Here is a 15,956-nt window from a genome sequence, read left to right as displayed (position 1 = left end):
TGGATGAAAAATTGCTTCAATTGAAATTTAATTTGTCCATTTCAAAATTTTAAATTCCATATTTCTTTTCATGTCGTCAAAATTAAATTTTGAATAGAAAATGTATATTTGGTTTGGGAAAAAAAGAAGTTAAAAGCAGTTTTGTGTATTCGTTTTTCATTGCTGTAAATAGGTATATAAATGTCTGATTGATGGATATCTTTTCTGCTTATGTAAAGTTAATAAATGCCATGCACCTTAACCACACAAAATAATGAAGTTTGATTTTATTTAAATTTAATAATAAATTTTTTAATCTTTTTTATGCTTTTTTGAGATTATATATTTACATTTTCTTCAACAGGGTGTCAATGGGTTTTTGTCAATATAAGATGGTTATATACAAGGTTGAGAACTGTACTTGTATCTTCCCCTAAAATTGTATGGTTTAATGTACTCATTATCTATTTAAGACATGATTTCCTACAAAGGATATTATCAAGGGTTGGACACCTTGCAAACCACTACAACAGAATGGACAAGTTTTCATTGAATAGTTGGTGTATTGTAAAGGTGAATGAACTTATTATCAATTTAGATGTGATTTTTGACAAAGAAATCATTACCTTTGGTTTTGAAAGAATGCAAGGGGTATTTCAGGTCACACTTGCCCTTCCCTAAATACAGGAAAATAGGTCTCAAGTTACCACACTGACCACAATCTAATTACCACCTTCCATGTAAACTCGTTAGTTTGGACATTATCATCAACAGGCACAAAACCTCTCCACAATGATGGGAAAATTACAACTTCACATGAAAATACTTTATTAATTATAATTCCAGTGAAATTAAAACAGGTTTCCTTTTAGTCAAGAACGGTACAAATATATTAAAGGTTATTCTCAGGTTAAGAAGATGTAAACAAACTTAAACTGTCTGCAAACAAAGGGATTCTTCAAACAAAAATCACCACTTAATAGGTCAGAAATAATATTAAGCTATGATAATATTTTCTGTTGGGATTTGGTTATGTTAGAGACAGATATATAACAAGTAAACACTGACCACACGGAATATTTTCATGATTTGTAGAATTTTAATTTTGATATTGTACTATGTAATGTTTTGATTTTAAGATGAAGAACAACAATTTAAGCACTGCTCCTTTGCTTTTGGTCTGATTAAAATGTTTAGTGACTTTTTGTCATGAATATGTGTACAGTCATGTGTGTGGCATATAGAGAAATGGTTTGATTTTAATCAGACTAGAATTTGTACACCATATCTTTCTTGTCTTTTTTTTTTTGTCATACTTTTTTTAATTTTTATATGACTTCAAAAAAAATTTTGCTATCGTATAATGGTATGATGCCAGACAATAACTTAAGTTTAAGTAAATAGATCTTTATGAAATTTTTTCAATACCACAAAAGGAAGGTTGGGATCAATTTTGGGGATGATGGTTCAAACCATTTAGGAAAAAGGGGCCCAAAACAAGCATTTTTCTAGTTTTAGGATAATAACTTGTGTATAACGTATTTCAATTACTCTGAAATTGTACCACAATGTTTAAAACCACAAGTAGAAGGTTTGGATTCATTTAAGGGGTTATTGGGCCAAAGTTTAGGAATTAAGGGCCAAAAAGGGGCCAAAAACAAGCATTTTTATACGACCGCAAAATTTGAAAAAAATTTCGTCGTATATTGCTATCACGTTAGCGTTGTCGTCTTCTGCGTCGTCGGCGGCGTCGGCCGAATACTTTTAGTTTTCGCACTCTAACTTTAGTAAAAGTGAATGGAAATCTATGAAATTTTAACACAAGGTTTATGACCACAAAAGGAAGGTTGGTATTGATTTTGGGAGTTTAGGTCCCAACAGTTTAGGAATTAGGGGCCAAAAAGGGACCCAAATAAGCATTTTTCTTGGTTTTCGCACCATAACGTTAGTATAAGTAAATAGAAATCTATGAAATTTAAACACAAGGTTTATGACCATAAAAGGAAGGTTGGTATTGATTTTGGGAGTTTTGGTCCCAACAGAATAAGGGGCCCAAAGGGTCCAAAATTAAACTTTGTTTGATTTCATCCAAATTGAATAATTGGGGTTCTTTGATATGCTGAATCTAACTGTCATGACTGTGTATGTAGATTCTTAACTTTTGGTCCCGTTTTCAAATTGGTCTACATTAAGGTCCAAAGGGTCCAAAATTAAACTTAGTTTGATTTTGACAAAAAATGAATCAGTTAGGTTCTTTGATATGCTGAATCTAAAAATGTACTTAGATTCTTGATTATTGGCCCAGTTTTCAAGTTGGTCCAAATCGGGGTCCAAAATTAAACCTTGTTTGATTTCATCAAAAATTGAATAAATGGGGTTCTTTGATATACCAAATCTAACTGTGTATGTAGATTCTTCATTTTTGGTCCTGTTTTCAAATTGGTCTACACTAAAGTCCAAAGGGTCCAAAATTAAACTTTGTCTGATTTTAACAAAAATTGAAATCTTGGGGTTCTTTGATATGCTGAATCCAAAAATGTACTTAGATTTTTTATTATGGGCCCAGTTTTCAAGTTGGTCCAAATCAGGATCTAAAATTATTATATTAAGTATTGTGCAATAGCAAGTCTTTTCAATTGCACAGTATTGCGCAATGGCAAGAAATATCTAATTGCACAATATTGTGAAATAGCAATTTTTTTTTAATTAGAGTTATCTTTCTTTGTCCAGAATAGTAAGCAAGAAATATCTAATTGCAAAATATTGTGCAATAGCAAGATTTTTTTTTAATTGGAGTTATCTTTCTTTGTCCAGAATCAACTTAAATCTTTGTTATATACAATATACAATGTATATTCACTTTTTACTACCAACTGATAAATTAAAATAATCTTTACCATTCAGTGATAACAAGCAGTTTTTTTTACATCTTAATATTTTATGATGTATTTAAATGAGTAGTTATTGTTGCAAACTCCATTAGAAATTTTAATTGAGATTAGTTTTGGAATAAGGGAAAGGGGGATGTGATTAAAAAAATTGGGTTCAATTTTTCTCATTTGAAATTTCATAAATAAAAAAGAAAATTTCTTCCAACATTTTTTTGAGAGGATTAATATTCAACAGCATAGTGAATTGCTCTAAGAGAAAACAAAAATTTTAAGTTCATTAGAACACATTCATTCTGTGTCAGAAACCTATGCTGTGTCAACTATTTAATCACAATCCAAATTTAGAGCTGAATCCAGCTTGAATGTTGTGTCCATACTTGCCCCAACCGTTCAGGGTTCAACCTCTGCGGTCGTATAAAGCTACGCCCTGCGGAGCATCTGGTTCTAGTTTCAAGACAATAACTTGTGTGTAATTGTATGGATCTCTCTGAAATTGTACCACAATGTTCCATATAACAAAGGGGAGGCTAGGATTAAGTTTTGTGTTAATTGCCCAAAATATTTAGGAATTAGGGGCCAACAAGAAGCATGTTTCTAGTTTCCAGACAAAAACTTATGTTAAAGTGTATGAATTTCTCTGAAATTGTACTGCAAGGTTCCATACTATGAAGGAAAGGATGGGATTGAGTTTAAGGGTTATTGCTCCAAGGGGGGGGGGGGTGTAATAAGTGTTTTATTTTTTTTGTGGAGGGGGGGATTTTTGGTTTACAATTTTTTTAAGGGATTTCTTTTTTTTTTCAAAATTTGAATTTGAAAAGTTTCAAGAAAATCTCTTCAATCGCACAGTATTGTGCAATAGATTTGTTAGATCTTGACCACATTTATTTTGTGACAAAATCCTATATTATGTCAAAAATTTGATCACAATCCAAATTCAGACAGTATCAAGCTTGAATATTGTGACCATATTTGCCCCAACTGTTCAGGGTTCACCCACTGCGGTCGTATAAAGCTGCACCCTGCGGAGAACCTGGTCTAATATATATATATCATATATTAGATCGAGTCTGCATTTTGTTAAGCCCTTCATATTAGCTCCAAAAGGTCCCATAATAAAATTTGTAAACCCTCAATTTAGTATTGATTCCCTTCTTGTGACAATAGATTATATTTATATCCTTCAAGTACTGTTGATTCATTCATTTTCGGGGGTCCCAATTTTAGTGGATTCAGGAACTTGAACTTCGTGGATGTGTAATGTCATGGCTTTGTCAATAAAATTGAGAATGGAAATGGGGAATGTGTCAAAGAGACAACAACCCGACCAAATAAAAAACAACAGCAGAGGGTCACCAACAGGTCTTCAATGTAGCGAGAAATTCCCGCACCCGGTGGCGTCCTTCAGCTGGCCCCTAAACAAATATATACTAGTCCAATGATAATGAACGCCATACTAATTTCCAAATTGTACACAAGAAACTAAAATTAAAATAATACAAGACCAACAAAGGCCAGAGGCTCCTGACTTGGGACAGGCGCAAAAATGCGGCGGGGTTAAACATGTTATATGTCTGCCTAGCAGTATTTATAAAATTTGTTATTCATTGAACACCGTTACCCACAAATCTGAAATGTTTTGGTCTCCAAAGAATAGTAATGATTATAATGTAAGAATTGTAGAAAATAATGACTAAGTCAGAATATCTTTTGCATAATCAGAACTTCTATGGTAGATATTTATTGTTTTTGGATCGAGATTGATTTGACCTATGAACATTTACAAAATTAATGAAAAAATATTAATAATTAAAACAAATTCATACTAGATTATAAACATGAACACCTTGTTTTATTATTCTTTTGTTCTATGAGAATAAGATATTGAAATCAATGTCCAGTTTTCAACAGGAACTATTTGATTAATACTTTATTCCTTACATATGTGATATCAATAAATGTAAGTTAGCATTTATAAACTTCCTGTTAGTGACCACTGTTCTTCACTGACCAGTACTGACCTTTCATGTACCAGTAATCAGGCCAATCTTCTCATTTCTGTCAAATTTCTCTCATTTTTACACTTCCTTTTTATGATATTAAGTATCAGATTTCTTTAATGAGATGGAAAATATATTGTTAGATGGGAATTATCCATTATTGTTTCATTCTTAAACTTATTTTGGTAGGGCATTGGGTAGCTTTCATTGAGAATCTTATGGGTCCAGTATAACAATATAAGTACATGTAATATTAAACCTGCTTCTCTAAATAATCTAGGTTTTAATTAACAGCAATTAAAAAAAAAAAAGTGCCTTATTTATATATTGCAAGAGCTTGCTAGTGCAACATATATTCCATGTGTGGTGATATTCATGCAAAGTAACCCTTTTGTTGTATTGCAAAGTTTGAAATGCTGTTTCAACCATTTTTTTTCTTTTAATATGTGCCTCTGTCCCTAGTCAGGATCCTGTAGTTTAGTGATTTAAAATTGTGGGGTTCATGTCAGTCATATTTATAATTCTTAAGTCGTTATGTTATGAATTAGATGTGTAGTTTTCTCCATTGAATTAGTTCATATTTTTCTTTGTTTTACATTGTTGAAGGCTGTATTGTTGCTTACATCAACTTAATTTGAATTTTTGTAGATAGTCATCTCATTGGCAATCCTTTCACTTCGTTTAAAAAAAAATTCTGTCAATAATTTGATGCTTTAATTATTTGCACTAGTGCAATATACTCTATCATTGCACACAAACTTTTGGTTAATTTCAATATGAAATATTTTGTCACCATACAATCAAAGGGTTGTTCTGGCTAGTATTCTACAAATAGAATTCATTCTAAAATAATCTTAGTGAAAATAGTGAATTTTAGTATTCAGCAAACATGTGTTGTAGATTGAACTAAACCACAACATTATAACCCTTCCCTCTTTGCCTGGTATTTCATTAGGATTTACCTGTTTATATTTCATTATCTCGGTCTCTGTGACCTAACTGATTTAATGACTCCAATCATTTGGTTAATTTCAAAATAAATTTAGTATCTAGGATGGTATGCTTTTGTTCTATTACCTCTCAAAAGGTGGATATGGGTATAGATAAAATTGAGAATGAAAATGTGGAATGTGTCAAAGAGACAACAACCTGACAAGAAAAACACCAATGGGTCTTCAACACAGCAAGAAAATCCTGCGCCAGGAGGTGTTCTAATCAACTGGCCCCTAAACAAAAATGTGTACTAGTTCAGTAATAATGGACAACATACTAAACTCTGAAACATTAAATGAACTACAATTTAAAATCATACAAGAATAGATGTATACATCTATGGTAAGGATTTCTCCATAGTTTGTCACTTCCAAATGTATAAATAACTGGTTAAAAAATGGGTCAAAACCTCCTGTATGGAAAGCCTGTACAGGTATTATGGGTCTCTCAGGTCACTCTCTCCATGCATTAATAAGCTTGTGACTTGCAAATGTATACCTACATAACTGGATCAAAAATGGTGCAAAACCTTCTGTTAGGAAATCCTGTATATTCCCTCTCAAAAGATGGGTATGGGTTAGTGTATGGGTCTCTCCATCGCACATGACTTGTATAAATAGCAGGTTAATAAATTGGACAAAACCTCCTGTTTGGAAATCCTGTATCTTCAAAACAGTTCTCATTTAGTATGTATTTCACCACAGAACATAAAATGAGCTATGTTTTACATATATCTTACTGACAGATGAAAGTAAGATATGTTTAATGTTTACATTATATTGAATGATGAAACAGAATAGATGTTAATGATGACCACCTAAGTAATACAGGATATATACAATAAATATTTTATTGAATCCCCATTAAAACAAGTGGCTATGAAAAGATTAGGAACAGGTTGTACTTCTGTTTGTGTGGCCATTATGTCTTGAGTGCTGGTGAAAATTTATAGAAATTAAAATTAAAGATTATACTATTCCATAAAGGTTGTTGTCCTGTCAGCATACTTCCTCTGTTTTTATATTTTACAAATGTAAACAAACACTTGAGAGGTTATTTACCTTTTTTTCTTCATGAATTTTGAAATTTTTTCGTAACTACTTCCCAAGGAACTCTCAATTTTTTAGGGTTATTGATCTAATAAATTTTGATAAATAATACCATTCCATATCCTGTTTATTACATCTGGACTAAAGGCTATAGGGTGTTGAACTCTCTAACCACAGAAATAGAGTGTCCACTACTAAGAATATGGATAAAAAGGCATTTAGGGGCCAACTGAAGGACGCCTCCGGGTGCGGGAATTTCTCGCTACATTAAAGACCTGTTGGTGACCCTCTGCTGTTGTTTTTTATTTGGGCGGGTTGTTGTCTCTTTGACACATTCCCCATTTCCATTCTCAATTTTATTGTGAAATAAACGCAAAAACACAAGAGTTGAAATTGCCACTTTGTCTTCAAAAGTCTGCATTCTCTTTGCAGGCTTTGTAAAAAATTGTTAAATGTTTTTTTAAGCTGTGCTCAAGACTAATGCCATTCTCCTCTTGTAGCTCTGTTGTAAAGTTTGTATCTAAAGCCTTTCAAATAGGAAAGTTACAGAAAACCTTAAGTTTATGATGAATTTATGCTTGCAACTTTGATGCCTATATACGAAAGTGCACAATGATCATATCTGTTGTTGTTCGATGTAAAAATCTAATTTAACACTGTAACTTGCAGTATTTAAAAAAAAAATGTCTTGGGGAAGTGGGGGTCAAGCTGTCACAGAATAGAAGTTCCTTCATAATATAAGTTCCAAATGGAAAAAAAAATATTCTGGAATATTATTTCCACAGGAATAAATATTACAGTAGATGTTCATAACAGAATGAATAGTATAGAATATTTGTTCCATCAGGTACAGGTATTATGACATTGTTTATAACAAAGTTTCCACTGGAACTTCTGTAAGGTGGAGCAAATATACGTTGACACTTAAGCCATGGGTTCTTTTACTAAATAGATCAAACCTGAAGAACTTAAAAAATATCAGTTGCAGCTTTTCTGTTAAGCATTGCAGCATTGAGGAATAAGAACACAGACTGGTTGGGTTGATGTTAATAGCATGTGTCTAGGTAGTGTTATAAGTCTTCCTGCAGATAGTGAACATCTTTGGTACTAAAATGCTGAAAATCTGGCTCAGCATGTCAACCAGGTACAACGTAGGATTCATTTTCATACCACATGAAATGAATAATATGCATGTAATATTTGCTACAAGACTTTCAATATCTATCCATTTATTTTTATAAAGGATGAAGTAAAATTAGATCAGTTGGCCCTCATTTATAGTTAATCAGATTTTGATTTGGACATTGTGTAAGTTAATCAGATACAATCTTTCCTTTTGAGACAGCTTAGAGATTAAAGGGACATAATGAAGTGTTTGATCACTATGACCTACATTTCATACTTCATTGATGTAAGGGATTACTGCCTATTGTTCGTAACTATTTTATGTGTAGAGAGGTTGATTTGCTTTACACTCAAGTTCAACAGATGTCCTTGAAAAAAACAATGCTAAAATAACCTGCATAATTATGTAGTTTTGAAAGTCTCATTTTCTTTTCAATAGCTTAAATATGCACTTGAAATTCTGCGCAGTTCCCTTTCTTTTATCCGCGATATCTGTATAATAAAATCCAACCACAGAATCTATTTTTATTCATAACTGCATGAATGAAAGAACAAAATTTGAATAAGAAAATAAGTCAGTCTCAATGATATATTTTACTGTAAGCTATTTTGTGGTTTCATGCATCAGTAACATGAATTGCTGAACAAGGTTTTTATCTTGGTATTTTACATTTGCGGTTAGTTAGGAGTGAAATACTTGTTGTAGTAATATTACATATAAGAACAGAGTAAATCATTTTATTAAAACTTGACACTGCTGATGTAGTCTATATTTTGAAATAACAACGTCAATAAATACGGTTAAATCGGTCATAAATTTGCTGATGCAGATCTCCTGCTTATTTCTCTACTTTATGTCATTTGCATTCCATAATAATACATGTACATGTATTTATCGACATTTTAAAAAAAAAGTTACAGTTTAATTGTGGACCAATTATTGGTATTACTCAGCAGTGATTCAGATTTGATTCCTGTCTAGCTTCAGTTTTCAATGAAGTACAAATGTACTTCATTTCACCAACAGGTTTTTTTTTTTCCTTCATACCCCGTTATAGTCCTACCCCTTTATTGCTCTTCTGTCACAAATATTATTTTGACTCACTAGTGTTGAGAAATGATATAAAGCACAATTATCCCCTGAAAGATATTCACAGAGAATCTGTACTTGTGTTCATTTATTAGGAGGGGTTCTGGGCCAATGCATGTGCTAACATTTTTCGTTAGCCAAAATGTTCCTGATAAGCCCAATATTTGCCTGAATTTATTTTCAATGTTTTATTTGTTTTATTTTGTAGAGGTTGTGAGAGATCAGATATATCAAAACATTTACTTATCCATGAAGAGCCAAAGCATGTTTGTAAAGTTTGTGGTAAAGCTTTCAGGCATATCAAAAATAAGGAACTGCATTTAAAAAGGTAAGTTTTTCATAGCAACAGACTTTAAAAGGATATTTTCACCATAATGTAAATTTCATTAAGTTTTGCATTGTAAAACATCAATGTTTGCAAAAAGCAAGCTGAAAATAGGTAAAAAGGACTGAGAAACAGGTGGAAATGCCATGTTTATTTCTCCTCCTTCTAAAATTGTTAAAATCTATCATTTTGCATTATAATCATAATTTCATGGAGTCAATTAAATACACAGGGCTAGGGCTCTCATGGGTGTATCAAATACTGAGAAATTGTGATGTTTGAAAAAAAATGAAAATGTCTACTGTGGATTCGTTAATATTCGTTGGATACCAATTTTCGTGGATTTCGTGGGTACATGATAACCACGAATTTAAATGTTCAACGAAACGTACATTTTATATATGCTTTGTATGCAGATATTGGCATAACCACGAAATCAAATATCCACGAAAATGCAATTTTTCGTCAATCCACGAAAATTGATACCCACGAAAATAAATGAATCCACAGTATATGAAAACTGCAATTGCATAGCAACAAAGTAACAAGGAACAAAAAAATCTTACATAGAAATGCATGAACTGCACAGGCTCTTTACTTAGTAGTTGGTTTAATATTTTCTTTGTAAATGCTTAGGCAGAACTTTTTATGCTGCATTGTACAAAAGGGATATCTGTCCAAAAGTTTTTAATTCTGCTTAATCAAATCATGAATTTTAATTTAAACGTGGATTCTACCATACCAGTGAAGAACAAATAAACTGTTGAACATTTACAAGCTTAAAGAAAATACATTACTAAAAACCCAAGTCATTTAATTATTGTTAATAAATTTATGCTTGAGATTTAGAATTGTTTTATGATGGATTACTACTTTCTTTCTATTTTAGACACAATGGACAAAAGGATTATAAATGTGGTGTATGTGATTTCTATGGTTACACTTTTACTGATATAAGGAAACATATAGAAAGAAGACATGCTGATATTAAAACTTTAGTCTGTGATAAATGTGGCTCTGCATTCAAAACAGAGGCACTTCTCAGGGTAGGTATAGTCAACACACTTAATGTTAAGGCACTTCTCAGGGTAGGTATAGTCAACACACTTAATGTTAAGGCACTTCTCAGGGTAGGTATAGTCAACACACTTAATGTTAAGGCACTTCTCAGGGTAGGTATAGTCAACACACTTAATGTTAAGGCACTTCTCAGGGTAGGTATAGTCAGCACACTTAATGTTAAGGCACTTCTCAGGGTAGGTATAGTCAACACACTTAATGTTAAGGCACTTCTCAGGGTAGGTATAGTCAACACGCTTAATGTTAAGGCACTTCTCAGGGTAGGTATAGTCAACACACTTAATATTAAGGCACTTCTCAGGGTAGGTACAGTCAACACACTTAATATTAAGGCACTTCTCAGGGTAGGTATAGTCAACACGCTTAATGTTAAGGCACTTCTCAGGGTAGGTATAGTCAACACGCTTAATGTTAAGGCACTTCTCAGGGTAGGTATAGTCAACACAATTAATGTTAAGGCACTTCTCAAGGTAGGTATAGTCAACACACTTAATGTTAAGGCACTTCTCAAGGTAGGTATAGTCAACACGCTTAATGTTAAGGCACTTCTCAGGGTAGGTATAGTCAACACACTTAATGTTAAGGCACTTCTCAGGGTAGGTATAGTCAACACACTTAATGTTAAGGCACTTCTCAAGGTAGGTATAGTCAACACGCTTAATGTTAAGGCACTTCTCAGGGTAGGTATAGTCAACACACTTAATGTTAAGGCACTTCTCAGGGTAGGTATAGTCAACACACTTAATGTTAAGGCACTTCTCAGGGTAGGTATAGTCAACACACTTAATGTTAAGGCACTTCTCAGGGTAGGTATAGTCAACACAATTAATGTTAAGGCAAATACCATGTTCTTAAATAAACCAAGTGGTGTAACTTTCCTGCCAACAGCAGAAACTTGTTAAATGTATTCTAGTCATTTAAGACTTATCTTTTGTAAGTGATGTAAGGTGGCTGCTTCAACAAAAAAACTACATTATTTTACCTTATAAATATTCGTATGCGCACGCCATAGTGGAGGGGCATCAAGGTTTACCATTGTACTTCTGTACATGTAATTTTATACATCCATACATCCAAAAAATGGTTTCTGTCCATTTGTTTTTAGGTTGCCTCAACCAAATGTTATGAAACTTATACACAATGCTAGTTATCACAAGACACAGATCAAGTTTGAATATTGCTGGCCTCACTTTTACTGTTCTAGAGTTATGTCCCTTTTCAAATGGAAAAATTGCTGCTGATTAAGCTTTTTACCACAAAACTTAGATGAAGTACAAATCGGGTACTGTCACATTTACTGTTCTTGAGTTGTGTCCCTTTATAACACTATATTATCTAAGGAAGGTCCATGCTCTTTGACACATATATGATTCCCCATTTCCATTCTCAAGTTTATTTTATGAATGTTTGTAATTGGTATATACCCAAAGGTTCAGAAACCTCTTGATACTATTGTATCATAGGACATTTTATTACATTTTTTATATCTGATTTCTTTCCCAGGAACACCAAAAACAACAGTGTGAAGTATTCATGATAGAGCAGGGATTCTCAATTGCTACCTCTAATGGTGGGACCAGTCAAGCTACTATACAGATTCCATCCTCCCTGTCCTCAGAGGGACAACAGATCACAATTGATGGCCAACAGATTACAGTAGAACAAGTCATACCAGGTTTGTTGTAGATAATTTATAGTAAAATCTGTCAGTCTGAACCAGTTTTGGGTATTCATACAGAGAAACATGATGTCTGATCCAAAGAGTTGAAAATAGCAATAGTTTAATCAAAGTCAAGAAATTTCTACATAAACTGGCAGAAGAGACAGGAAAATTAAACCAGGTTCAATTTTGTGTATCTGATTCAAAACATTTAAAATTTTTCGCTTATGCTAGGTAGTGGCTGCCAGATTAAGGTTCACCTTTGTGCTTCATTACAGCTCAAAACTATTTCTGTTCTCTAAATTTAGATTGTTACAATCAAATTTTATGAAACCTATAAACAATGCTTACCGTATTTATCCTAATAAACGCCCCGGAGGCGAAGACAATTTCCGAAAGGGGGGCGTCAATTAGAGAAACGAATTTCGTACCTTACTTCATTGACCTTTACCTGAATTTTGTTGAAACAGACTATAGTAACATACACGTGTTTCCATAATCTATAAATAGCGTTTATCGGTAATGTGACCTCATCAAATAATTTGTTAAAATTTTCGATTGAACAAGCATGCACATCAATGGAACATAATTTCAACAGCGTACTGTGTAACTGACAGATCTATTTTTGGAACTTGTACACGCTGTGTTGGATTATCGGAGTGGATTAAAACATGGGCGTTATTGATTTTTCGTTTCATGTTTCTGAGTGACCGGGTTGATGTCTGCAATATTGTAATGGGTTAGTTTCAATTTTATTTTTTTAACTACAAAATGGGGGCGTTTATTAGAAGTCTAAGTTCTGAACGCAATATTTTCGGTAGGGGGGCTTTAAATAGAATAAATACGGTATTAATATAACCAAACACAGATCAAATTTGAGTTTTGATAGCATCACTTTTACCTTCTTGAGTTATGTAATTTTATAAATTGTAAAAATTGCTGAATTTGTCATATTTAAAAGTGTGTGAATCTTCTTTTTATTTGTTCAAGTGGGAGGGGTTGTGGTCTGAAGTGAAGAACTGTGTTTTATTCCTTTCTGTCAAGAGAAAAATTATCTTGTTTAGCATCAAGTTATTAATGCATTTTGTCGCTTCTTTAAGATAGTATTATATAATTATTTGTTTTTGCTTGTATAGTCCTAAACAGACTAATTTAGTTCTTTTTAAGAAAATGAGCATTGTATTAGAAAAAGATCAATGATACACTTCATTGTACACTAGTATTTCTAATGTCTACATATGTTTCTAAATTATATGATATAGAGATGCTTAAAATATGAAATAACGTGCATCTTTCTCACATCTAGGACCTGCACTTCTTTGTGCAGCAACAATTGCAAAGTGTAACATGACTTGAGATTTCTATCTATGTTACCTTGTAATTGGATATACACTATAACATTCATGTCTTTTCCTTCCAAAAATCATTGCTTATCCCGTCAATTTTTTTGTTCTAAAATTTGCTGCGTAATTTGATGTGTGAATTGAAATGTACTTTTATTATATATATATATACAGATATATATCTTAATCCTTTCCCTGTTTGTGACTTAAATTTATAGTTTCCATAGTAATTAGATATTTAAACCTCCAAATTTAATGTATGCATTACTAGGAAACAAAAATTTGGTTGACATTAAATTTCTCAGCCTTGAAACAAGTTTTGTGGTTACATGTAGGTGTAACTCAAATATTGTAAAAAACAAAACAGAATTTAAATATTCATGACAAGTATTTGACAGGCCATGTTTGCAGTTTAATTTCCAGCAAATATTAGTAGCATGCAATTTTTGCAATGATTAAAATTCAAAATTAGTATTAAATTGTATAAATACATGTATTGTGAATTCAGAAATTATTGTGTTCATTTATTATTGCAATTTTTGAAGTATTAGCAAAAATGGGACATTAGCTATTGTGATTTGATGAAAGGCTGCATACACTTATGTGCATACATTTATGTGTATCAGATATCAGCATGCAAGTTTTTAATTTTGAAACACTCGCCAAGACGCATTATTCACATTTATAAAAACCTTGCGTAAATTATAAAGTTACAGTACATAATTTTTTGTTGTGCAAGTTTTAGCTGATAGACCATTTGTTAGTCTACAAGTTCTTTATAGAACAATTAATGATTAAGCTAGCTTTACGAAGGCTGTTGTTCAGCTGGATTAATTTTTAGTCCCCTACCAACTTTGAAGCAGACTTTAGGTTTGCACTTTGTCCGTCTGTCTGTCTGTCCATCCATCCATCCATCAGTCTGGCAAATCAGTTTCCTTGAGATGAATTGATTTTAACAAAATATATCCTATTGCATAAAAAACCCACTGAGGTTGTGAGTTCGAATCCCGCTCATGTGGGTGCACTCGACTCCAATCTTAATTGACTAGGATTGTCAGTTTTCCTATCAAAGGTCATGGTTTTCCCAATGCCCTCCTGCTTTCTCCACCAATAAAAACTGGTTGCCACAAAATAGCTTATATGCCATGCTTAATAGTGGCGTTAAAACACCAAAAATCAAATATTGCATAAAATGTTAGATAATGATTTTGAAGGACACATTTATGTTATAAATACTGTAAATTTAGAAACTATTGTTAAAAATATGACAGCATCAGTTGATGCATGTATAAGAAAAACTCTCATTCATAATTTTCAGTTGTGATTTTCCTTCGTAAAATTTTCAAATCATATTTATATGATTTCACATTTTTGTCAGAGGTCAAGGATAAATAATGCATTCAATGAATTCTGATTTTGCTGTATAACGTTCAAAGTCTAAAACTTTGTTGGTCATAGAAAAAAGTAAAATCATTCTATTCAATCTATTCAGTCAATTTGATTGAAACAGATGGAAATATTTGAATCTTGTTCAAGAAAATTGTGATTAAATTAGTGTGGTTGAAGTTGTGAAAAATGACTTAATCATAAATTAGAGTTATCTTTCCTTGGATTGTTTCTGAAGACAATATTGAACTGCATTATGAATTAAAAATCATGTCGGCTCGTATGGAATTTTCGAATAGTTTTGATCATGATGTGAATGTCATATTTACATTAATTGAGTTATACTTTTTATTGCCAAAACAGTTTACATGTACTTGGAATGTATTTCCAATTAATCACGAAGATCTGTGGTTTTACTTTTGAATATTATGTACTAGTTAGTGGGTTTTACATGTGGGTGAGAAAGCTCTGTCAGCTGCAGATGAAATGTCAGTTTAATGGGTTAAACTGAAGATTTATCTCATTGTACAGAGCAAGATATAGAAACACATGATGCTTAGCTATAAAAAGAAATGAATTAAAAAATAATTCAATTCAATTCAATTCTAACTTTATTGTCATTTAAATCAACATAAATGATTTGTGACTACAATAAGCAAAAACATAATATTATATAAATGACAGGAGGAAAGCATGTTTAATTGTAATAAACAAACTAATTAATACATATAATTATTAAATTATAAAGTAGAATATTTAACAATTGAATTATATGTCCCCTACCCTTATTTCTTATGACTGCTTTATAAAGGAATCTATGCTTTCTACTTGTTTTTGTGTAGATGGACAGAGAATGAAACACTAAGGCAATGGATATCAAAACTGAAAGTCAGAAATAAAATAACCCAAGCATAGACACACTAAGCAATCACTGATAATAGGCATATTTGTATTGCAATAATATTTACCAAAATGCTCTTTGTCAAAGGATATAATAAAAATTCTCTTTGTCATTAGGGATATAATAAAAATTCTCTT

General features: G+C 32.1%; 1 protein-coding gene across 2 annotated transcripts in view; it reads left to right on the top strand.

Annotated features, from left to right (window-relative positions):
* LOC139490592 (uncharacterized) overlaps positions 1–15,956 on the top strand; it is a 116,972-nt gene that overhangs the window by 48,187 nt on the left and 52,829 nt on the right. For both annotated transcript variants that reach the window (XM_071277468.1, XM_071277467.1), the window contains exons 15-17: positions 9,333–9,452; positions 10,339–10,495; positions 12,033–12,204. In XM_071277468.1, coding sequence (XP_071133569.1) covers positions 9,333–9,452; positions 10,339–10,495; positions 12,033–12,204 — 449 coding nt within the window. The remainder of the gene's footprint in view (positions 1–9,332; positions 9,453–10,338; positions 10,496–12,032; positions 12,205–15,956) is intronic.

Source organism: Mytilus edulis, chromosome 10 (assembly GCF_963676685.1).
Source record: "Mytilus edulis chromosome 10, xbMytEdul2.2, whole genome shotgun sequence".
Lineage (NCBI taxonomy): Eukaryota > Metazoa > Mollusca > Bivalvia > Mytilida > Mytilidae > Mytilus > Mytilus edulis.
The sequence above is the reverse complement of the archived record's forward strand: the minus strand, read 5'-3'. Positions and strand labels throughout refer to the sequence as shown.